General features: G+C 37.6%; 1 protein-coding gene and 1 long non-coding RNA gene across 4 annotated transcripts in view; both read left to right on the forward strand.

Annotated features, from left to right (window-relative positions):
• The first annotated feature begins 2,914 nt into the window (after positions 1 to 2,914).
• Ubap1 (ubiquitin associated protein 1) overlaps positions 2,915 to 23,830 on the forward strand; it is a 53,567-nt gene continuing 32,651 nt past the window's right edge. For 2 of the 3 annotated variants that reach the window (XM_071600711.1, XM_071600712.1), the window contains exons 1-2: positions 2,915 to 3,110; positions 7,869 to 7,938. Coding sequence is in view for 1 of the 3 variants with exons in the window: in XM_071600712.1 (XP_071456813.1) it covers positions 7,932 to 7,938 (7 nt within the window). In the remaining 2 variants the exon portion in view is untranslated. The remainder of the gene's footprint in view (positions 3,111 to 7,868; positions 7,939 to 23,830) is intronic. The other variant, XM_027930892.2, reaches the window with a different exon arrangement.
• LOC139701591 (uncharacterized) lies at positions 13,875 to 14,422 on the forward strand. Its single transcript, XR_011704129.1, has 2 exons — positions 13,875 to 13,991; positions 14,162 to 14,422. It is a non-coding gene; the product is annotated as an uncharacterized lncRNA (long non-coding RNA).

A 23,830-nucleotide genomic window follows, 5' to 3' on the forward strand; every position in this document is an offset into this window, starting at 1 on the left:
TAATCCAACTCCTCCCTGAGGCAGGACAATTGTTAGTTTGAGGATACCCTAGACAACTGTGTGAGATCTAGTCTCAGGAAAAAAAATTCTTAAAATGATCTACCAGACTTTATTTGCTTTAGCTAGCTGTTATCTCTCTGACTTCATCTCTCATTATACTCTTTGCTCACTCCATTCCAGTCACCTTGGGTTACTCACTGTTCCTACATCATAAGAGGTGATCTTCTACCTTAGGGCCTTTTATACTTGCTGTTCCCTTGCCCTGGTATTATCTTCTAGATATTTGCATGGTTCATTTCTTTACTTCTTCCAGGGTTTTTTCTTTCTTTTTTTGTACTGGAGACTTTTTTTTTTTTTTTAACCCAGGGACATTTAACCACCGAGCCACATCCCCAGCCATTTCTTATTTTGGGATAGGGTCTTACTAAGTTGCTTAGAGCCTTGCTAAGTTGCTGAGACTGGCTTTAACTTTGCAATCCTTCTATCTCAGCCTCCTGTGCCACTGGGATTATAGCCATGTGACACAGCATCTGGCATCTTTCAGATCTTTATTTAGATGTTACCTTTCCAGTGAGGCCTTGTCACCATTTCTAAATTTCAACCATGAATATTTTCATGTTTTGTTCTTCCTAGCATTCATCATTTTTTTTTAAAGAAAGAGAGAGAGAGAGAGAGAGAGAGAGAGAGAGAGAGAGAGAGAGAGAGAGAAGTTTTAAATATTTATTTTTCAGTTTTCGGTGGACACAACATCTTTATTTTATTTTATGTGGTGCTGAGGATCGAACCCAGCGTCCCGGGCATGCCAGGTGAGCGCGTTACCGCTTGAGCCTCATTTTTATCTATTAGCTATCTTCCTCTAGAAGAAGAGTTCCTATAAGAACATGGATTTTTTTTTTAAGAGAGAGAGAGAGAGAGAGAGAGACAGAGAGAATTTTAATATTTATTTTTTAGTTTTCGGCGGACACAACATCTTTGTTTGTATGTGGTGCTGAGGATGGAACCCGGGCCGCACACATGCCAGGCGAGCGCGCTACCACTTGAGCCACATCCCCAGCCCAGAACATGGATATTTTTAATTTGCTTTATTATGTTGTCATACCCCCAGTGCTGAGAACAGTGACTGGTATAGTAAAGATACTCAATAATAAGTATTTATTGAATGAATGAGTAAAGTCTATTTGTTCAAGGAGTACCAATATAGTACACATCTATTCCTTACCTTTATCCTGATTTCCAGGCTCATATTCCTTCTTTTACATCCCTCCAGAAAGTTCTGCCATTATCTTAATCTCAGTGTGAACTCATTATTTCCCTTACCTAAGCAAGGCTCTACTTCAGTTCCAGGTGATTCTTGTTTCTGTTAATAAAGGACCCTCAAAACATCACCTTTTCCCCTTATATTGCACATTAAAAAATTTTTTTTTCATTGTCAATGGATCTTTATTTTATTTTTTACTTATATGTGGTGCTGAGAACCGAACCCAGTGCCTCATACATGCTAGGCAAGTGTTCTGCCACTGAGCTACAACACCAACCCCTATATTGTACATTTCTAAATCTAGTTGAATCTATCTCCCAGATTTCCCTCCAGTTTATCAACTAGTCTCCATCACCCACTGCTTCTGATTTAGTTTAGGTGTGAATATTTTACTCAATATAAGTCTACCAATAATCTACTTTATTCCCTGCTATCATTTTAATTCTAATGATGAAAAGTTTACTCAGCTTGGGCTGGGGTTGTGGCTCAATGGTAGAGCACTTGCTTAGCATGTGTGAGGCACTAGGTTTGATTCTCAGTACTGCATATGAATAAAGTAATAAAGGTCCAACAACAACAAAAATTTTAAAAAGTTTACTCAGCTCACTGTTCTTTTCACAAATTTGTGCCTGACCATTACCTGCTTAACTAAGTAAGCAGATAATTCAGAATTGTTGTCCTGTGCTCACTTTGACCCTCCTTTCTGGAATGCTGCATCCAGAGTTAAAGTTGCGCATTCTTACAAATATTATTTTCTCTGCTATTTAAGTTCTGGAGAAAAAAATACACTGGAGAAGTAGACATGGGAGTGAACATATGCCTTCTGCACCCAGAGTGATGTAAATCTTTCCTAATCCCTTAGGCAGAAGTAAATTTTTCAAAGCAAAAATGGGGGCTGGGATGAAATTCAGTGGTAAAGAGTTTGCCTAGCATGCACAGGGCCCTGGGTTTGATCCCACCACCTGTGACCCTTTTACTGGATTTAACTATTTATGTTTCTATTCCTCCCTTTGATTAGAAAATTTTGAGAACAAAGATTCATCTTATTCAGATATGAATCCTCCTTGCACCTAATTCTAGCAGACATGCAAAAAAGTACAGAAGGCAGTGAAGGCTTGGGATTGGATTATCTGGTTTAAACCCACTGAAAGTCAAAACTAGAGATAGATTTATTCTTTTGTATTTGTGGTATTAGGGATTGAACCCAGGGCTTTGCGCATGTTAAGCAAGTACTATATCACTGATCTACATTCTCAGCCCTTGGAGAGAGACTTAGTGGTCATTTTCTAGTTTATTCATTTATAGAGAAAAATGAGGCCCAGAGAGAGTATGACTTGCTGACCCAGGAAGAGAAGTTAGACGTTTTGATTTTCAAGTAGGACTCACTGCTACGTCTTTGTGCACCTTCAGCGAGTCAATGTTCTTGGGCTCTCCGCTTTAATAAGTCTTACCCTCTTAGTGACCCCTCTATTTTTCCTTCTCCTTGGGGTCAGCACAGCTCATCCACTCCAATTTCAAAGCTCTAGGTTGCGGGAGTAGCTCAGCTCTAGAAAAAGGGATTAGTTACGTCACCGTCGGCTCCTCCCATTGGTCCCGGCGGGTGGAGCGCGGCGCCATGACGTCGGACGCCTAAAGGGGAGGAGCGGTGAAGGGGAAGAGGAGGGAAGTAGGACTTCAACATGGCGGCCGAGGTACTGGCGGTGGCTACGGCCTGGCCCGGGGCGGACAGAGTTGGAAGTGGTGTCTTTCGCTTTCCCTAGGGGCGTCGGGAACTTAGCGGGGACTGAGCCTGGGAGGTCGGCTGGTGCCAGAACCTTTCGGCTTTTGGGACGGCGGCGGCAGCAGCGTTCAGGTGAGGGGGCCTCTCTGGGGGAGGAGGAAAGAGGGGCGGAGTTGGGGGGAGGGGGCCGGTACTGAGCGACCTACCGTGGAGGAAACCTGGGGAAAGACTGGAGGCCCTGCGGGTTAATTGGAATTAATGGGTGGGAGGGAGAAGGGGTTAGACCAAGATCCGAGACTTGGGAGGATTCTGGGAGAAGGGTCGGAGTGACGGGAAGAGAGTTAAAGGGGAGGAGGGCAGAAGAGATGTGGGAAAATGAGTTCGGATTACAAGCACTAATACTCTACTAGAAAGATGGGCGTATTGGACACCTATCGGGTTGAAGGGAGAACTCGGTGGGAACTAGAAAATGTTGAGGAGAGGGACCCAGGTTTTAGTAAAGAAGCTGAGCGCTGGGGAGTTGCGAGTGAGCTGGAAATGTGTAGATTTAGATATCTGTGAGGCAGTGAGATTAGGGAGAAATGGAGACCAGACCAGGGTTGAGTGTTTTTTGGGTATATCTTTGGCATCATCTGGTCTTCTCCAGGTATTACTTTTTTTGTTTGTTTCGCTGGTGGAGATTTATCTGAACAGCCCCAAATCTTTCTTGTGACACCAAGTTACAGTTCACTTATTTGATTTATATCTGTGATCTCTGACCTTTGTGTTCTTGCCACATGTAATTGTTTACAGACTAACGTGTTAAAAGTTATGGCTGGGCGTAAAAATAGACTTTCTGTTAAACTAGATTAACATTTTGAGAGTCTTTAGACACCAAGGAGTGCAGCAAAACCAGATTTGGTAGTTTACTTACTAAACATCTTCTGTGCTAACCTTACATTGTAATGCTTTATCTCTTTCCTCAGTTCTCATTATTAGTATCTGAGAATTTGAATAGATGTGATGGATATTTCTCTGCTGAATTTTATTAGATTTGATGGTGGGGGGAAAAAGACACTTAGTTCTCAGGGACAGATAGCTTTTTCTAGTTAACGTCCAAACCTAGTTAAACTGAAAATTTTAATTTTATCCTATAGGAAAGAATGTGAAATGTCCAAAGTCTAAAACAATTACAGTGTTTGCATCAAAGTAGAATTTTATATATTAAATTTTGCTTTGGTCTATTTTATTCAGTTTCTTATTTATTGAATGCCTACTTGTGCTTCATTAATGAGTCATTGTAATTATGGAAGTGGGAAGTTAGAAAATTAATGTTTCTCTAGTGAGCATCTCTTACAGCACAGCAGATGTGCTGATAACTTATTAACCACGCTGTGGCTTCTTTGGAGTGGGGGGAGTGTTAGAAATGAAAGCAAAGGAGAAAAATTAAGTATATGTATATAAAAATGTCTTGAATGTCTTTTGCTTAGTATTTAAGATTCATTACTACATTATAACATGTTTTATGTTTGTAACACATTATCATTATTTTTGCAGCACCAGGGATTGAACCCAGGAGCATTCTAACTTTTATCTACATCTGCCACTCTTTTTTTTTTTTTTTTTAATTTTGAAATAGGGTCTTGCTTAATTGACCATACTTTCCTCTTAATTTGTGACCTTCTGCCTCTTGGGTTACTGGGATTACTGGCATGTACCACCATGCCTGGTCTGATATTTCTTTTTACTTTGAAAAAGGTAGTAACAGTACTCTGATAAGATAATATTAGGTCTGTAAACAAGTCTCATCAATGGTTGTTAAGTGCACTTTTTTGACTGGCAACTTCACTTTATCTTGTGTGTCTTGTCTTTTGTCCTCTTTACTAAGGTATTTAAAAGGAGAATCCTATAAGTTTAATTTAGTGACTAAAATTCTTTTCAAGTAATTTGAATTAGCATAACTCCCGGAGTGTACATACCAGTATTCTAGTTTTTCTTGTTGTAGTGTTGAATGCATTATGATTGTTCAAATGTAGATATTTCAACATAAACTAATATTTTCCCCCATAAACTAATCAGAAAAAAGGATACCATTCATTGGTCATTAGTCAGGTGGTTTTCTTTAAATAGTCTTTCTCAAGAAATGTATTTCTCATTAGAGACCATTATATTAAGTGAAATAAGTCAAACTCAGAAGATCAAGGGTCATATGTTTTCTTTCTTGTGGAAGCTAGAGAGGACAAAGGAAAAGAAAGGTGTGTGTGTAGGTGTCTCATGAAATTCAAAGGGAGATCAGTAGAGGAAAGGGTTAGGGGATGGGAGATGAGGAGGGAAAGGAGAAAGACTAGGGAGTAATATGGGCCAAATTATATTGTGCATGTATGAATATATAGTAGTAAATCCCATCATGATATATAACTATAATGCACCAATAAAAAAAGAAATGCATTTCTCTAAGAAATGATTGTTTACAACATTAAGTTTTTCTTAGAATCCTAGAGTGAAAAGAAACTTAGAAATCACTTTGGTTTTGTTTCCCACACAGCATGGAAATTAAAGATCCATCTTTTTTTTTCAGATATTTTGTAGAAAACGATGGTGGGACGCAGGTGTACTTTACCAGTGAAATACATTGCCAGCCCTTTAAAAGAAATTTTTTTTGAGAGAGTGGCTTTGAACTTGTGATCCTCCTGCCTCAGCGTTTGGGATTATTGGCCAGTACCTCAACTCTAGGCTCTTTTTTTTTTTTTTTTTTAAATGAGTAGCAGAATAAGAGATTTATTATAAAGGGACAGTACACTAATGGGGAGCAGGCAGTCACACCAGACAGTGAATCACTGAGAATTTCTTATGGGAAAAGTACTTTCAGTTAGAAAAAGAACAAAATGTTTTGCTTTTCCAACAGTAATGTGTAGTGTACAGGTTCCTGTAATAATGGAAATAACTTGAATATAATAATAATATTTTTGATCTGGACATAGTGGTGTATGCCTGTAATTCCGGTGCCATGGGGAGCTGAGGTAGAAGAATCCCAAATTTGAGGCCAGCCTAGGCAATTTAGTGAGACTGCCCCTCAAAATAAAAAGGGCTAAGGATGTAGCTGAGTGGTAGAGTGTCCCTTAGTGAATCCCCAGTACAACCCAAGGCAGGGGAAAGTATTTTTTTGTGGGGAGTAAGGCCTGTGGGATGTAGCTCAATGGAAGAGTGCTTGCTTAGCATGCTTGAGACCTTGGGTTTGATTTCCAGGTGAGGGACAAGAGGGAAGGTGCTAATCCTGGGTATATATTAATTAGCCAGTAACACTACATAATCTCACAGTTTGAGGGGGAAGTAGGTTGATTATAATATATATATTTTATGTTTTGAGGAATCTGAGGATCAGAGAATTGGAGTAACTAAGTTTTTTTTTTTTTTTTAAGAGAGAGAGAGAGAGAATTTTAATATTTATTTTTTAGTTTTCGGCAGATACAACATCTTTGTTTGTGTGTGGTGCTGAGGATTGAACCCAGGCCGCATGCATGCCGGGTGAGCGCGCTACCTCTTGAACCACATCCCCAGCCCGAGTAACTAAGTTTATAGCTGTAAAATGATAGAATTTGAATTTAGATCTGTCTGATTTGAGTGCTCATGCTGCACATGAGCTATGGAATGGTCACAGGGCCATAAAGTATAAGTAGTGGTTACAAAGTAATGCCTTTTAAAACTACTTGTTTTCACTGAACTACTGTAACTGGAATGAAAATGGCTCACTGAAATTTTAGTACTTCATAATGTCATTAATATACTCGGAGGAAATAAATACCTGAATATTTTATTCTTCACAAAATAAACTGGGTAAGTTTTTTTTTTTTTTAAATGAGCTGTGTACAGTGTCATTCTATTACTTTATTTATTTTTCTTTTTGTGGTGCTAAGGATTGAACCCAGAGCTTCATGCATGCTAGATAAGAGCTCTCTATCTACTACTGAGCTACATCTATAAACTCCCCCACCCCCACTTTTTCTCTAAAGGGCTGGGGATGTAGCTTAGTGCTAGAGTGCTTGCCTAGCATGCACATGAACCTGGGTTCATTAATCAAATTGGATTTTACTTTTGTATTGGTGAGTCAGATTGGACTTAGTTCATTAAGGGTCAAAATTTGTATTTGGCAGTAATTTGCATGTGTTCTCAAAATGCTAGATTGGTCATTATTAGTTGCTTAATGCTTACCAAACACTTCTAGTGTTTGAGTCACTGAATTGGCTCATGGCAGTTGTCCATCTTGTGGTTACTGAGTCAAGCAAGAGCAAGGTGTGTGTGTGTTTTTTTTTTTTTTTTTAAGGTTTCACTTCCTCCCCAACACTTGAAATTATGGACTTTTACATATTTTCTTATTTTTTTTTTTTTTGTTACCAGGGATGGAACTCAAAAGAACTTTACCACTGAGCTACACCCCCAGCCCTTTTCATTTTTTATTTTGAGATAATGTCTTACTAAATTCCTGAGACTTGCTGTCTTTCTACCTCAGCCTCCCAAGTTGTTGGAATTATGGGTGTGCTTCACTGTGTCTAATGATTTTTACATATTTCTGTCTGGTGGGTTTAAAATGTTGTGGGGTACATGGGTCCATTCCTGTAATGCCAGTAACTTGGGAGATTGAGGCAGGAGGATTGCAACTTTGAGGTCAGCTTGGGCAACTTAGCAGATCCTGTCTCAAAAAATAAAACAAAAAGGATTGGGGATGTAGTTCACTGCTAAAGCATTTGCCTTGCATGTGTGAGGCTATGGTTTCAATCCCTAGTATTAAAAAAAAAAAAAAAATCTGATGTGTTTTTTGTATTTCCTGAAGCTGAACATAGGTTTTTTTTTTTTTTTAAGAGAGAGGGATAGAGAGAAAGAGAGAGAGAGAGAATTTTAATATTTATTTTTTAGTTTTCGGCGGACACAACATCTTTGTTTGTATGTGGTGCTGAGGATTGAACCCGGGCCGCACGCATGCCAGGTGAGCGCGCTACTGCTTGAGCCACATCCCCAGCCCCAAAACATAGGTTTTCATAGGTTCATTGGTCATTTGTGCTATTGTGAAGTGTGTATTAAAGTCATTGTCTTTTTTTTAATATTTATTTTTTGAGTTGTAGTTGGGCACAATACCTTTATTTCACTTATTTATTTTTATGTGGTGCTGAGGATTTTGATTATGGTGCTATTGAATCTGTAGATTCTTTTGCAGAATGTTAACATATAGTGTTCCAATCTATAAACATGATACATCGATTTATTTAGGTATTTAACTTCTCTTAGCATTTTTTATAGTTTTCATTTTATACAAAGGTTTTGTATATTATTTTTATGCAGTAAATCCCTAAGCGTTTAATAATTTTTGGTGCTATTATATTATTAAAGAAATGTTAACATCTGATTGTTTATTGTTTTTGTGTGATACACACACACACACACACACACACACACATACAGACACTAGATGTGTATGCAAGTATGAGAGGAAGCAGAGAGTCAGTGTACTTTGTGGTCAGTATACAGTATTTTTGTGGTGCTGGGGCTTGAACCCCAGGCCTTGCTTGTGCTAGGAAAGTACTTTACCACTGAGCTACATCCTTACCCCTTTCATTGCTAATATGTTAAAAAACATTTTTTAAAATAACTTTTATTTATTTATTTATGCGGTGCTGAGGATCCAACCCAGGGCCTTGCACATGTGAGGCGAGTGCTCTACTGCTGAGCCATAACCCCAACTCCTAAAAAACATTTTTTAAAAATGTTTTTATTGTATATCCTGCAATCTTGTTGAACTCATTTATTAGTTCTAGTACTTTTTTTTGTAGATTACACTAGGTTTTCTACAGGCCATGTCATCTGTGAATAAATATAATTTGTTTCGTAATCTGAATATCTTTTGTCTTTTTTTTTAATCGCTGGCTAGCTCCTCCAGTATAATGTTGAAAATAAGTGATGAGAATAAACATCCTTGCCTTATTTGTAAACTTAATGGGAAAGTATGATTTTTTTTTTTTTTTTCCTGGTACCGAGGATTGAACGAACCCAGGGGTGCTTAATCACTGAGCCACATCCCCAGCCCTTTTTATGTTTTTATTTAGAGACAGGGTCTCCTGAAGTTGCTTAAACTTTCACTAAGTTGCTGAATCTGGCTTTGAACTTGTGATCCTCCTGCCTCAGGCTCCTAAACTGCTGGGATTACAGGTGTGTGCCACTGCGACTAGTGGAAAGTATGATTTTAACTGTAGTTTTTTATGTGTCCCCTTTGTTGAGTTGAGTAGTATACCTTTTATTCTTGGTTTGTTGAAAGGTTTTTGGTTTTTGTGGGGTTTTTTGGTACTTGGGGTTTAACCCAGGGCACATTTATGCTAGGCAAGGGCTCTGCCACTGTAATAAATCCCCAGCTTGTTTTCATATTTTTTTTATATCTTTATTTCATTTTTACATGGTGCTGAAGGTTGAGCCCATGAGCTAGGCGAGCGCTCTACCACTGAGCCACAACCCCAGCCCTCAAACTTTTCTTTTGAAGCCATGCATGTACCTGTAAACCCAGCAACCTGAGGAAGGAGGATTGCAAGTTGGAGGCCAACTTTTAGCCGTTTAGTGAGACCCTTAGCAACTTACAGACAGGCTGTCTCAAAATTAAAACAAAAGACTCGGTTTGTAGCTGAGTGCTCCTGTGTTCAATATATAGTAGTAGTAGTAGTAGTATTACTTTTTAATTTTTTTTAAGTATTTATTTTTTAGTTGTAGTTGGACACAATACTTTTATTTTATTTATTTTTATGTGGTTCCGAGGATTGAACCCAGGGCCTCACAAATGCTAAGTGAGTGTTCTACCTCTGAGCCACAACCCCAACCTCCCCCCAGTCCCACTTAAATTTTTTTTTTTTTTTAAGAGAGAGAGAGAATTTTAATATATATATATTTTTTTTTTTTAGTTTTCGGCAGACACAACATCTTTGTTTGTATGTGGTGCTGAGGATCAAACCCGGGCCGCACGCATGCCAGGCGAGCGCACTACTGCTTGAGCCACATCCCCAGCCCTTAAAAAATTTTTTAAAAAATATTTTTTAAATTGTCAGTGGAGGGGCTGGGGTTGTAGCTCTGTGGTAGAGCCTTTGCCTAGCGTGTGTGAGGCACTGGGTTCGATTCTCAGCACCACATATATATATCAATTAAGGTCCATTGACAACTAAAAGAAATATTTAAAAAAATAAAAAAATAAATTGTCAGTGGACCTTTATTTTATTAATTAATTTATTTATATGTGGTGCTGAGAATCAAACCCAGTGCCTTATACATGCAAGACAAGTGCTTTACCACTGAACTAGAACCCCAGCCCCACTTTTTAAAATTTTGAAGCAGGCTTTCACTAAGTTGCCCAGGCTGGCCTTGAACTTGGCAGTCCTCCTGACAGCCTCCCAAATAGCTGGAATTACAGGCATGTGCCATTGTATGTCTCTCTTTTTTTCCCCCCCAGTGATACTAGGGATCGAACTCAAGGTCTCCTGAATGCTAGGCAAGTGGTCTACCACTGAGCTATATTGCCAGCCCATTTTTGTTCTTTTGTATTCATTTCTTGCCCCCTTTTTCCATCCTTTCTCTGTAATTGTCAGATGTTTGTTTGAATCAGAATTTGGTACTTACATTAGAATTGTGTTTTGCGTGTATGTTGCTGGAGGTTCTACCACTGTGCTGCATCCCAGTTTCTTATAATAAATATTGAATGATCAAGTAGAAGGTACTTATAGTTTATAATTGAAGTAATTTATTTTTTCACAGTTTGGCCAATTCAGTCAACTTAAGGTAGCTGAGGCGCATTATTTATCTTAATCAGCTTTTGTTTTAATTTCCTGAATAAGCTGTTATTATGTGGAAAAATTAGGAAAAAATCATCTTTATTTTACCACCCAGAAATGTTCACAATGAACTTCTTTTTGTGTGTGTGGGAGTGGTGATGAACCAGGACTTTCACATGCTAGGCAAGCACTCTACCACTGAACTCTATCCCCAGCCCTGAGAATGAAACAAATGATTCTTCTCCTTATGAGGTAAGATAGGTAGAAAGGAGACTAACAAGGAAGGGAAAAGAAAATGTAATTTTAAATTTGGGAAGCATTATGAGCATCCTCATCTTTATTCCCCAAGCCTTTTCCTCCGGAGGTAAATTTTTTTTTTTTTTTTAAATATTTTATTAGTTATTCATGAATCTTTATTTATTTATTTGCTTATATGTGGTGCTGAGACTCGAACCCACTGCCTCACACATGCTAGGCAAGTGCTCTACCACTGAGCCACAACCCCAGCCCCCGGAGGTAAATTCTTAAAAAACCCTTGAATCTTAGAGTACTGTGAGTTTAGTTAATTTATTTATATATCTATTGCCAGCTTACACAATGTATTTTCTTTATACCTAAATAAAACCAAGTGAAAATATTGCTGGAGACTTATGATATGGGTATATTCCAGACATTATCTATTGACTGGATGACATTAGCTTAGTGATCCTGAAAGAACCAAACCACCATGACCTGCTCTGTGTATTTAAAGAATTGTGTTCACCAGGCTGACATCACCCTTTATGCACTTCTCATTCTCTATGTGTTAAGTTTCTTTTAAAATGAAGAACCCACAGTTCAAAAGTGCATCTTAACTCGGAGAGTACTAGTTCTTTCTTCCTTTGAGTGTGTATACTGCTCTGTTATTTGCTTTCCAGAATAAAAATTGCTTTTCTAAATAAATGTTTGTGCTGGGTGCAATGATGCTTCCTGTAATCATAGCTAATTGGGAAATATAGGCAGGAGGATGACAAGTTCGAGGCCAGCCTGGGGCATTTAAGAAGATTCTGTTTCAAATTAAAAAGGCTTGGGGATGTAATTCAGTAGAGCACTCCTGGGTTCAATCCCTAATACTGTAAAAGAGGGAAAAACAAAACCCCCCAAACCTTTGTGCCTATTTTTTAAAATTTTTTGTTCTGGGGATTGAACTCGGGGGTATTTAACTACTGAGCCACATCCCCAGCCCTATTTTGTATTTTATTTAGAGTCAGGGTCTCATTGAGTTGCTTAGTGCCTTACAGTTGCTGAAGTTGGCTTTGAACTCTTCATTCTCCTGTCAGCCTCCCAAGTGACTGGGACTACAGGCATGTGCCAATACACCCTGAGCCTTTTCCTCTCTGGGTGACCTCCTGGGACCACGTATCTGGTGCTAATTAATAGTGACTAAAGTGGAAGACAGACAGTAAATTCCCTATATAAATATGAACTTCAAAGGTATATTTGTTAGTTTTTGTTTTATTTGTTTAGATAAAATGGAAACATAGAACCTTAAATAGATCTGGTATTTGTATTAACATAAAAATATTTTACTTTCTTGTAGAATTATTTAGCCCTTATATTCTCATTTTAAATCCTTGACATTCTGTGAAGTTGTTTAGTTTTTGTATTGTTTGTCCCCTGGTATTTTACAGTGTTCCCCAGGAGTTTGAGTTTCTTATTTGGTGAACAAGGCTCTGTAACTTGTTTCTACAGGAAAAAATCATTCAGATTTCACGTGACTAGGCCAGTCAAAAGAATGTAATTCACTGGGTTTGGAAGACTGCTGTGAGAAAGAAAAGTATATTTAATCTTTAGTTTTTTTTATTTTTTAATTTAAATTTATTTTTAAATTGTAGTTGAACACAATATTTTATTTATTTATGTTTATGTGGTGCTGAGGATCGAACCCAGGGCCTCTCACGTGCGAGGCAAGTGCTCTACCGCTGAGCCACAACCCCAGCCCCCCCAATTTTTTTTAAAATAGTTATTTTTTTTAATATTTATTTTTTAGTTGTAGTTGGACAGTACCTTTATTTCACTTATTTATTTTTATGTGGTGTTGAGGATCGAACCCAGGGTCTCGCACATGCAAGGTGAGCGCTCTACCGCTGAGCCCCAGCCCCAGCCCCTTAAAATTATTTTTTAAGATAGAGGGACAGGTGTTTTGCTGGGTTGCCCAAGCTAGTCTGAAACTCCTGGACTCTAGGGGTCCTTTTGCCTCATCCTGCTGAGTGCTGGGACTACAGGTGTCTGCCACCACACTGGGCTAGTTGACCTCTTTTTATTTTAAAATCAACCAATTAGTATTTCATTAGTTGCTTGTAGAGTGAAATAGCATCAGTAGTATCAAACATCAAGCATTTTCTTCTAAAAAGCAAAATGGATGTGGACTGCAAAGTGATTTCATGTGCTTATGTGTTCTTACTAAGTTAGACTTAAAGGTCTTGCAATATCTTTTATTTATTTATACAGGTATTGAAACCAGGGTTGCTTAACCACTGAGCCACATCCCCAGCTCCTGGCCCTGCCCCCACCCATCCCCCATTTTTTGGAGACAGGGTCTAAGATGCTTAGGGCCTTGATAAGTTGCTGAGGCTGGTTTTGAACTTGTGATCCTCAGCCTCCCGAGCTGTTGGCATTACAGGTGCACCCGGCTCTTTTTTGTAAGATTGTAAAAACTATTGAAAGCCATAGTTAGAAAAAAAATGAATCTGAACCTTAATTCTGAAAAGGAGGCCAGATTAAAATTTACTTCAGGCTGGCCTACAACCTCTGAGCTCAAGTGATCCTTTTGCCTCAGCGTCCTGTGAACCAAGTAGCTAGGCTTACCAGCATGTATTGCACATCTGGCTCCTTGGAAAAAAATTTTCCCTTTCAGAGTTTTAAAAAATATTTTTAGTTGAGATGAACACAATACCTTTATTTTGTTTATCTTTATGTGTTGCTGAGAATTGAACCCAGTGCCTCATATATGCTAATCAAGTGCTCTACAACAGAGTTATGACCCTAGCACATCTTTCAGAGGTTTTAACTGCTTCTAAATCATCCCATGTTGATGGAAACCAGGACTAGAACAAAGTCTCTTTTTTTTTTTTTTTTTTTTTTTTTGAGAGAGAGAGAGAGAAATGAATTTCTTTTAATATTTATTTTTTAGTTTTCGGTGGACACAACATCTTTGTATGTGGTGCTGAGGATCGAACCCTGGCTGCATGCATGCCGGGTGAGCGCGCTACCTCTTGAACCACATCCCCAGCCCAAGAACAAAAGTCTATAACTGTGTGGGATGTCTTGGTTTTTCTTGCTTTTTGGCATAAGTTATGATTTTTTGAAAGATTTTGAAGGAGATGTTATTTTTGAATTAACTTCTTGAATTTTTTTTTTTGGACACAGGTTCTAAGTTGCCCACACTGGCTTCAATATGTGATCCTCCTGTGTTAGCCTCCTGAGTAGCTGGGGTTACAGGCATCGGCCACTATGCGCAGCTGAACAACATTGTCCCCCCACAGTGTTTATTCTGTTAGAAAAGTTAAACTGATAGGATTGTGGTTAGATTTCCACCTGAGAATATTGTGCTCTTACTCTCTAAACTCTAAGTCTCATTGAAGAAAGCATGTTAAACTTTGAATTATAATAAATTGGTTAAAATTCTGACTTGAAATTTCGAATTGGCCAATGATTCTATGTCATGACTCCCATTCTCTCTCTCTCTCTCTCTTTTTTTTTTTGGACTGGGGAGTAAACCCAGGGGAGCTTTACCATTGAGCTATGTCCCAGTCATTTTTTGTTTTTGTTGGTAGTTGTAAATGGACAGAATGCCCTTTATTTTATTTGTGTATTTTCATGTGGTGCTGAGGATGAACCCAGTGCCTCACACCTGCTAGGCAAGGGCTCTGCCACTGAGCTACAGCCTCAGCCCAGTCATTTTTAATTTTTATTTTGAGATGGAGTCTCAATAAGTTGCTAAGGGCCTTGCTAATTTGCTGAGTCTGGCCTCCAACTTGTGAACCTTTTGTTTCAGCCTCTTCAGTCACTGGGATTGCAGGTGTGTGCCACTGTGCCCAGCTCCCATTCTTCTAACTAACTAGTCAGTACTTTCCTGTTCATCTGTTCATTAGTCTCACAGGCTTTATAATTTTAGACTTTTCTTTTTGATAACTACAAGGGACTCTTATTATTTTCATTTTAAGGGGATTAGTTGTATTTCTGAATTATTTATTAGCCAGAATTAGTTATTCTAATAGTAGAATTAATAATATGTAATTTCTAAATTATTTTAACTTAGAATTATTATTTTTAGGATTATTGATTTAAATTTTCAGAAAATTTGAGGAGAGAAATTATTAGGATATGAAAAGCCAGTGCTGCTAAAAAGATTAGACACTGTACTAGGTAAGTGAAGGATTAAGAGGAGTTTCCCAGAGTTAAGGAAAATCTGTGGGATTAGCTAGAATTTTTTTTTTCTTTTAAGTTGTTGATGGACAGCATGCCTTTATTTTATTTTCTTATTTTTGTATGCGGTGCTAAGGATTGCCACTGAGCCCCAGCCCCAATCCCAGCCCCAGCCCCAATCCCAGCCCCAGCCCCAATCCCAGCCCCAGCCCCAGCTAGAATTCTTCACTGTAGTTTTGTTTTTTTTAGTTGTAGATGGACACAATACCTTTATTTTATTTTTTTATTTATCTTTATGTGGTGCTGAGAATTGAACTCAGTGCCTCACACATGCAAGACGAGAACTCTACCACTGAGCCACCAACTCAGCCCCACTGTAGTTTTTAACAAACCTAGATGGGTCAATAATTTACCTTATCTTTGTATGTATGGTTTGTCACTTCTTAAATTTTAGTGAGATGCAATTCAGCTTTAATCAGTTTTTAATGAACTATATGAAATGGTCTTTTGAGTCACTAGTTGGATTTCTTGGTTTTGGTTGTGTCATGTGTTGTTATCCATTGTCCACCCCTTCCTACCTCCCCAGTAGTGAGCATTGAACTCAGTCTGGAGCATACAAAGCAAGCACTCTGCCACTGAATTACATCACCAGCCTTTTTTAGAATTTTGTTTTGGGACAAGGTCTCACTAAAATTGCCTAGGCTATCCCTGAACTTTCAATCCTCCTGTCTCAGCTTCCCAAGTAGCTGGGATTACATGCATGTGCCATTGTGCCCAGCACTTCTCTTGGTCTCGAGTGTGTCTTATAATTAATAACTTAGGGTATTACAGCATCTTGACTTTTAAAAATAACCTTCATTTTCTGAGTTTTCTATAAGGCATAAGTCTCAGAAAGTTATTTTAGCTCATTAGTTTTCATGTAGTATGAAATAGGATCTGTACATTTGGTTAGTTGCATAATGTTACTAAACTTCAGATCCATCTGGAATTTATTTTGGTACGGAGTGTAAGGTGAGTATCCGATTATACTTTTTCCTAGGTACTTTTTCCTTGTCATCTTTCCTTTTTTGCTACTTGTTTTTTTTTATTTTATTATTTATTTATTTTTTTTAGTTCTTGGCGGACACAACATCTTTGTATGTGGTGCTGAGGATCGAACCCGGGCCGCACGCATGCCAGGCGAGCGCGCTACTGCTTGAGCCACATCCCCAGCCCGCTACTTGTTTTCTATATAGAGCAACCATCTATACATCTATCAACTGATCAGGACACACAAACATATTTTGTTCTATCACTTTAAGATTTTAAATAGCAGCTTTAATTTATGTCAGATTTTCATATTTTAATAATTTCTGAGCTCTTAAACTAAGCTCTAATTTTTACTGGTTTAGAAACCACTGATTTTTTTCTTTGTTCTTTTTTTTTCCTCTTAATTTCCTTTCTTTTACTGTGGATAGAATTTAGGGGCACTGAACCACTGAGCCACATCCCTATTTTGTATTTTATTTAGAGAAAGGGTCTCACTGAGTTGCTTAGAGCTTCGCACTTTCTGAGGCTGCTTTAAATTTGTGATCCTCCTGCCTCAGTCAAAATTCTGAGTCTCTCTGATTATAGGGGTGTACCACCACACCTGCATTGTGTTTTTTAGTCCTTTTATAGGTACTTGTTTTGTTTAGTTTCTTTGCCCTATTTTACTATTTTTCACTGTCATTACAAAGTATGTTTGTGTGTCCTGATCAGTTGATAGATGTATAGATGGGTGCTCTATATAGAAAACAAGTAGCAAAAAAGGAAAGATGAGGGGCTGGGGATATGGCTCAAGTGGTAGCACGCTCGCCTGGCGTGTGTGTGGCCTGGGTTCGATCCTCAGCACCACATACAAACAAAGATGTTGTGTCTGCCGAAAACTACAAAATAAATATTTAAAAAAAAATTCTCTCTCTCTCTCTAATCTCTCTCTCTCTTAAAAAAAAAAAAAGGAAAGATGACAAGTTCAATTTATAATCCCACCAATATGTTTACATGGGTTGTTTCCATATCCTTATAAACATATTCCCCACTTTTCAAAAATGTCAGGATCTGATCTTGTTTCTGCAGGTTAATGACTCAAATTTTCTTTTGTAGTTTTCCATAAAACAGTGGTACTCAGAAAAGATCTAAATATGCAGTATTCTGCCTGAATTGAAAGAAGAAATTAATGCATAAAAAGACTTTCCTGAACCAAATGGGTTGGCGTACAGCTGTAAGTTTTAAAGAGTGAGGCAGGAGGATCATAAATGCAAGGTCACCCTGGGCAATTTAGCAAGAACCTTCCACAGGATACATTAAAAAGGGCTGTCGGGCATAGTGGTGCATGCCTTTAATTCTAGGAGTTTGGGAGGCTGAGACAAGAGGATCACAAGTTTGAGGCCAGCCTCAGCAGCTCAGCAAGACCCTGTCTCAAAACAAAAATAAAAAGGGCTGGGGATATAAGCAGGAGTAAAGTATCTCTGGGTTCAATCCCTAATACCAGAAAACAAACAAAAAATGCTGGGTGTGTAGCTCAGTGGTATAGTTCTTTCCTAGCACTGTGAGGGCCTGGGTTCAATCCCCAGTATTGGGGCGGGGGGAAAGAAAGAGAAAATGCTTATTGGGGTCATTGAGTATTCCTCAGTATCTCAGTATGAATCAGGACTTTATTTTAATGGCCTTCTACCTTTAGCCAAATATGCAGATGTGCATGGGGCATCCAGTAATAGGGGGCTTACTTTGGCAAAACAGAGTTTGTAGTCTAGACAGTGGTAGATTATGAAATTAGTATCTAATTCTCAGATCAGTATAAACTGAATGTAAGGTCTTACAAACTCAAGTTTTCACACAACCACAGTCTTTTAATTCACAGTTCTAATACACTGTCAATGTTCAAATAAAAATTTAAGTTTTTTTTTTTTTTTTTGTATAGGTATACTAGTGTAGTAGTAGCAGTAGTACTTGGTGAAATGGTTTATTCTCTTTTAATTTATATTCAGTTCAACTTATGCTGAGCTCTTATTGCATGTCAGGCAGTATGAAAACAGATGTTTTCCTAATAATGAGATTATTATTTTACATGTGGTAGGAGAAAATGTTTCCAGGTTCTGAGTTTCAGGGATTAGTAAAATTAAGGAAAAAAATGTAGGGAGTATAACCAATATAATTCTGCAACCTGTACACTCAGAAAAATGAGAAATTATACCCCATTTGATTCAAATGTATGATATATCAAGATCATTGTATTGTCATGTTCAACTAATAAAAAAAATATAGGGAGATTAACATGGTTGCCAGTTTTTTGCTTTGTCAATAAAGACATTTAAAGGGCTGGGGTGTGGTTCAGTGGTAGAGCATGTGCCTAGCTTGCATGAGGAGCTGGGTTTGATTCTCAGCACCACATTAAGTAAGTAAGTAAATAAAGATTAAAAAAAAAAGACATTTAAAAAATGTTACTCTGAGGTGGGTGTGATGGTACATGCCAGTAATCCCAGTGGACTCCAGTGGCTGAGGCAGGAGTATCGTATCACAAGTTCGAGGCTAGCCTTAGCAATTTAGCGAGGTCTTGAGCAGCTTAGTGAGACCTTGTCTTAAAATAAAAAAAATAAAAGGGACTGGGGATGTGACTCAGTGGTTGAGTAACGTTGAGTTCAATCCATAGAACCAAAAAAAAAAAAAAAAAAAAAATTACTCTGTGTATAGTAAATGGTTGATCATATCACTTACCTTGAATACTCAGCATTTAATTCGGAAACATGAATGTTTTTCCTTCATTATAGAGATCTCAGAAGGAACAAAAAAGTTCTTTTGCAATGAATGTAATGTAGCCTAATATTTATTAATAGTGATTACACATGTAATTTTTGTCTTATGTGTGTTGGTTTGAGTTGTAGGGGTGTTAACTTTGTTTTCAGACTTGAAATGTGATGGTTCTCAAAGCATTTTTTCTATAAATTAGAGAATTTCTTTGGTTAATTTGTATCTTGAGAAATTCTAGATTGCAACTATTATTGTAGAAGTGTGCCTGATAGCTTACTGATATATTGAATCATCTGTATTGGGAAGTTGTTCATAGAGTGTAATTTCATATTGTTGTTATTTGATGATATGGGAATAGGAAGAAATAGAAAAATTAGAACATTAAAATGATTGCCCTTGGGCTTTCTTTTCTTATGGAAGGGCCTAGGCCTTGCCAAAGTGTTTGTTTTCATTTTCCTGACTCCTCCTTTAATTTTTATTCCCCTGCCCTCTTGACCTTTTCTTTTTTCTTTTTGATAATATAGATTGAACCTAGGAGTTCCTTACTACTAAGCTGCATCCACAATTCTTTTTTTATTTTTTTAAATTTTGAGACAGGGTTTCACCAAGTTGCTTAGGGACATGCTAAATTGCTGAGGCTGGCTCAAACTTGTAATGTGTGCCTTTCCTTTTTCCATTCCTTAACCTAGCTCCAGTTCTTTCACTGTTTCTCTTCCTCTTTCCCTCTTCTCCTTGCATTTCTCTTCTTGTTGCCTATTCCCCAACTTTCTTATTTTTAGATGTCTGTTATAAAACTTCAGATTAAAACTTTAAATTATTATATTTTGTTCCTGTATTATTTGAACTGAAGTGAGACTGAGCTGCAAAAGATAGAATTATAGGGCTGTGGCTGGGGCTCAGCAGTAGAGCGCTTGCTGTGCACACGTGAGGCACTGGATTCAATCCTCAGCACCACATAAGAATAAGTAAACAAAATAAAGATATTGTGTCTATGTATAACTAAAAAAATATTAAAAAAAAGAGCTATAACTTAATTGCTATCAAGGTCTTAATTTTTTCAAGTCTTATTAGTATAAAAAGTCCCAGCGGCTCCTGAGGTTAAGGGAGGAGGATTATGAGTTCAAAGCCAGCCTCAGCAATATATTGAGGCATTAAGCAACTCGGTGAGAACTGGTCTCTAAATGAAATGCAAAATAGGGCTGGGAATGTGGCTCAGTAGTTGAGTGCCCCTGAGTTCAATTCCTAGGACCAAAAAAAAAAGTGGGCTGGGGTTATGGCTCAGAGGCAGAGCTACTTGCCTGGCACATGTGAGGCACTGGGTTCAATCTCCAGCATCACATAAAAATAAATAAACAAAATAAAGATATTGTGTCCAAAAATAAAAAGATACTTTAAAGAAAGAATATGTATTATGGTTAATTTTGGCTTTATGTTTTCCTTTTTTTAAAAAAAGGATTAGGGGTGTTAGCTTAGTGGTACAACACTTGTCTAGCATACATTAAGCCCTGGGTTAGATTTACTGTGCCACAAAAAATGGCTCTAAATTGAGTAAACTATACAAACTAAAGAATACTTAGGTGTAATAATAATATTGTGTAATTGGCAATTGAATCCAGGGCCTTACACATACTAGGGAAGCACACACAACCATCAAGTTATAATTCTAGACTTTAAAAAAATTTTTTTTGAAACAGAGGCTTGCTAAATTGCTCAGGTTGGCCTGGAGCTTGTGATTCTCTTAACTTGGCCTTCTGAGTAGCTGGGATTATGAATTGCCCAGGTTGGCGTCAAATTTGCAGTCTTCCTATCTCAACATCATGAGTAATTAGGATTATAGTTGTACACTGCCATGCGTGGCTGAGACTTTTTTTTTTTTTTAAAAACAGCTGTATTGATATAATTTATATACAGCTCATCATTTAAATGTGCCATTCAGTAATGTTTACTACATTCTCAGATTTTTAGAACCATCACCACAGTCAATTTTAGAATATTTTTATCACCCTAAAAAGAAATTCAGTGCTTGGCTAACTATAGAGGACTGCATTTTGAAAACTGTTTTAGGCTTTCTCTTTTTTCTTTTTGTGGAACTGGGCATTGAATCTCTACCACTTAGCTATATCCCAACCCTTTTAAATTTTTTTGAAAATTTGAGACAGGGTCTCACTATGCTGGCTTGGAATTTCTAATCCTTTTACCTCAATCCCAAATTGCTGGGATTACAGGCATCTGCCACCAGGCCCAGCTAGGATTTATTTATGTCTGCTAAGTTCAGCAGGTATTTTAATACTTCTATATAGTATTAAAATAATGTTATTTCAAATCTGCATTTTTCAACTTTGTGTGTGTGTGTGTGTGTGTGTGTGTGTGTGTGTTTGTTTGTATCGGGATTGAACCCATGAGTGCTTAACCACTGAGCTACATCCCCAGCCCTTTTTATTTTTTATTTTGAGACAGGGTCTCACTGAGTTGCTTAGGGCCTCACCAGGTTGCTAAGGCTGGCCTGGAGTTTGCAGTCCTCTTATCTTAGCTTCCCAAGTTACTGGATTACAGGCATGTGCTACCACACCTGACAGTTTGTAAACTTTTGAGTCTTTTTTTTTTTTTTTTTCTTTTTCTGAGGTAATGGGGATTGAACTCAGGGTCTCACCCATGCTAGGCAAGCACTCTATCCTTAGCTACAGCCCTATCTCTCATCTGTCTTCATTTTACTTTCCTGATGTATTTGAGATTCTACACCTTGTGGTGGTGTATTTATCAGTGGTTCCGTGCTTTCTGTTACTAAGTAGTATTTCATCTTATCCATGTATTACTTCAGTTTATCTTTTCACTGGTTAGAAGGACATTTGGCTTATTTACAGTTTTTGGCAAGTACAAATAAATTTGTTGTTAGTATTTGTGTATAGGTTAATTTCACTTAAGTGACTTGAAGTTATAAGAATTTTGTCATTTTTTTAGGAAGTTTTATAGTTTAATTTTTTTTTGCATTTAGGTCAGTGATTTCTTTTGGGTTAATTTTAAAAAAGATTGATATAATTAATATACCATAAAATTCATCTACTAAGTCTATTTTAGTGTATTTGCAGAGGTGCAGTCATCCTATACTCACTTTGAAACATTTTCATCATCATCACCAAAAGAAACTTCCACATAAACCATACTCCCTCCATTCCCTAGTTGTTGGTGCAAGATATTTACTCAGGTTTACTTAGTTTTTGCATACAATTTGTTGAAAAGACTATCCCTTTCTTTTATTTTTTATTTTCTTTTATTTATTTATTTTTTAAAATATTTATTTCTTTAGGTGTAGATGGACACAACACAATGCCTTTATTTTTATGTGGTGCTGAGGATCGAACCCGGGTCCCGCCTGTGCTAGGCGAGCGCTTCACTGCTGAGCCACAATCCCAGCCCCTATTTTTTATTTTTATGTGGTGCTGAGGATCGAACCCAGTGCCTTGCACGTGCCAGGCAAGCGCTCTGCCGCTGAGCCCCAGCCCCTATCCCTTCCTTTTTGAATTGCTATTTCATCTTTGTTGAAAATCAGTTGGCTGTGTCTATGTATATTTATATGGATCTATTTCTGACCTTTGTTCCATTGATTTATATGATAGCCTTATGCTATTGCTACATTGTTTTAATTACTGTAGCTTGGTAGTACTGAAATTAGTCGGTGAATTTTTCAACTTTATTCTTTTAAAAAAAATTTTTTTTGGTTGTTGATTGACCTTTATTTATTTACTTATATATGGTGCTGAGAATCGAACCCAGTGCCTCACACATGCTAGGTAAGCATTCTACCAACTGAGCCGTAACACCAGCCCCCAACTTTTTTCTTTTTTTTTTTTGAGAGAGAGAGAATTTTAATATTTATTTTTTAGTTTTCGGCAGACACAACATCTTTGTTTGTATGTGGTGCTGAGGAGTGAACCTGGGCCGCATGCATGTCAGGCGAGCGCGCTACCGCTTGAGTCACATCCCCAGCCCCAACTTTATTCTTATCTTAAAACTTTTCATTATTTTCTTTGCCTCTCTGTAAATTTTTTATTATTTTGTTTGCTTTCTTAATGTAAATTTAAGTCATCTTGTCAATTTCTGGAAAAGAAATCCTGTGTGGATTTTAATTTTTTTATTTTTGTGTATATGTGTGTTTTGTTGTTGCTGTTGCTGGGGATTCAATTCTGGTCCTGGAGAATACTAAGCATACATTCTACCACTGAGATACACTACCACACTCTTTAATTCTATTTTGAATGACTTTTCACAAGATGGTGCAATGTGCTTTTTGTTTTTTTACTTATAGTAGAAAATAACTTTTTCCGTATGATATCTTATAATGTACTGTGATGCAGGCTAATAGACACCATAACCATAAATTCATGTAATTGTTTAATATTTTTCTTGCTTATGTTTTAGATAAATTAAATATATAAACATGGGCTGAGTGTTATAGTATGTGCCTGTAATTGCGTCCACTCAGGAGGCTGAGACAAGAGGATCATAAGTTCTAGGCCAGCCTCAACAATTTAATGAGAGCCTGTCTTAAAATAAAAAAAGAACTTGGGATGTAGCTCAGTGGTAAAGTGCCCCTGGATTCATTCCCAGTACCCTTCTCCCCAAATAAATGAAAGAAAGAAAGAAAAGAAAAAGATAGAAACATCATATAAAGGGAGATAAACATTTAGGTTGAAGAGCTCATACTAGTTTGTATGTGCAGGAAAGGACTTTGTGTCTTTTTTAGTTTGTTTTGGGTACTGGGGATTGAATCTAGGGGTGCTTTACTACTTTTCTACATCCTTAGCCCTTTTTTAAACTTTGAGACAGGTTCTCTTTGTTTTTTAGGGTCTTGCTAAGTTGCTGAAGTAAGCCTGGAATTTGGAATTCTCCTGCCTCAGCCTCTTG

The sequence above is a fragment of the Marmota flaviventris genome, chromosome 13, assembly GCF_047511675.1.
Source record: "Marmota flaviventris isolate mMarFla1 chromosome 13, mMarFla1.hap1, whole genome shotgun sequence".
NCBI classification, from domain to species: Eukaryota; Metazoa; Chordata; class Mammalia; order Rodentia; family Sciuridae; genus Marmota; species Marmota flaviventris.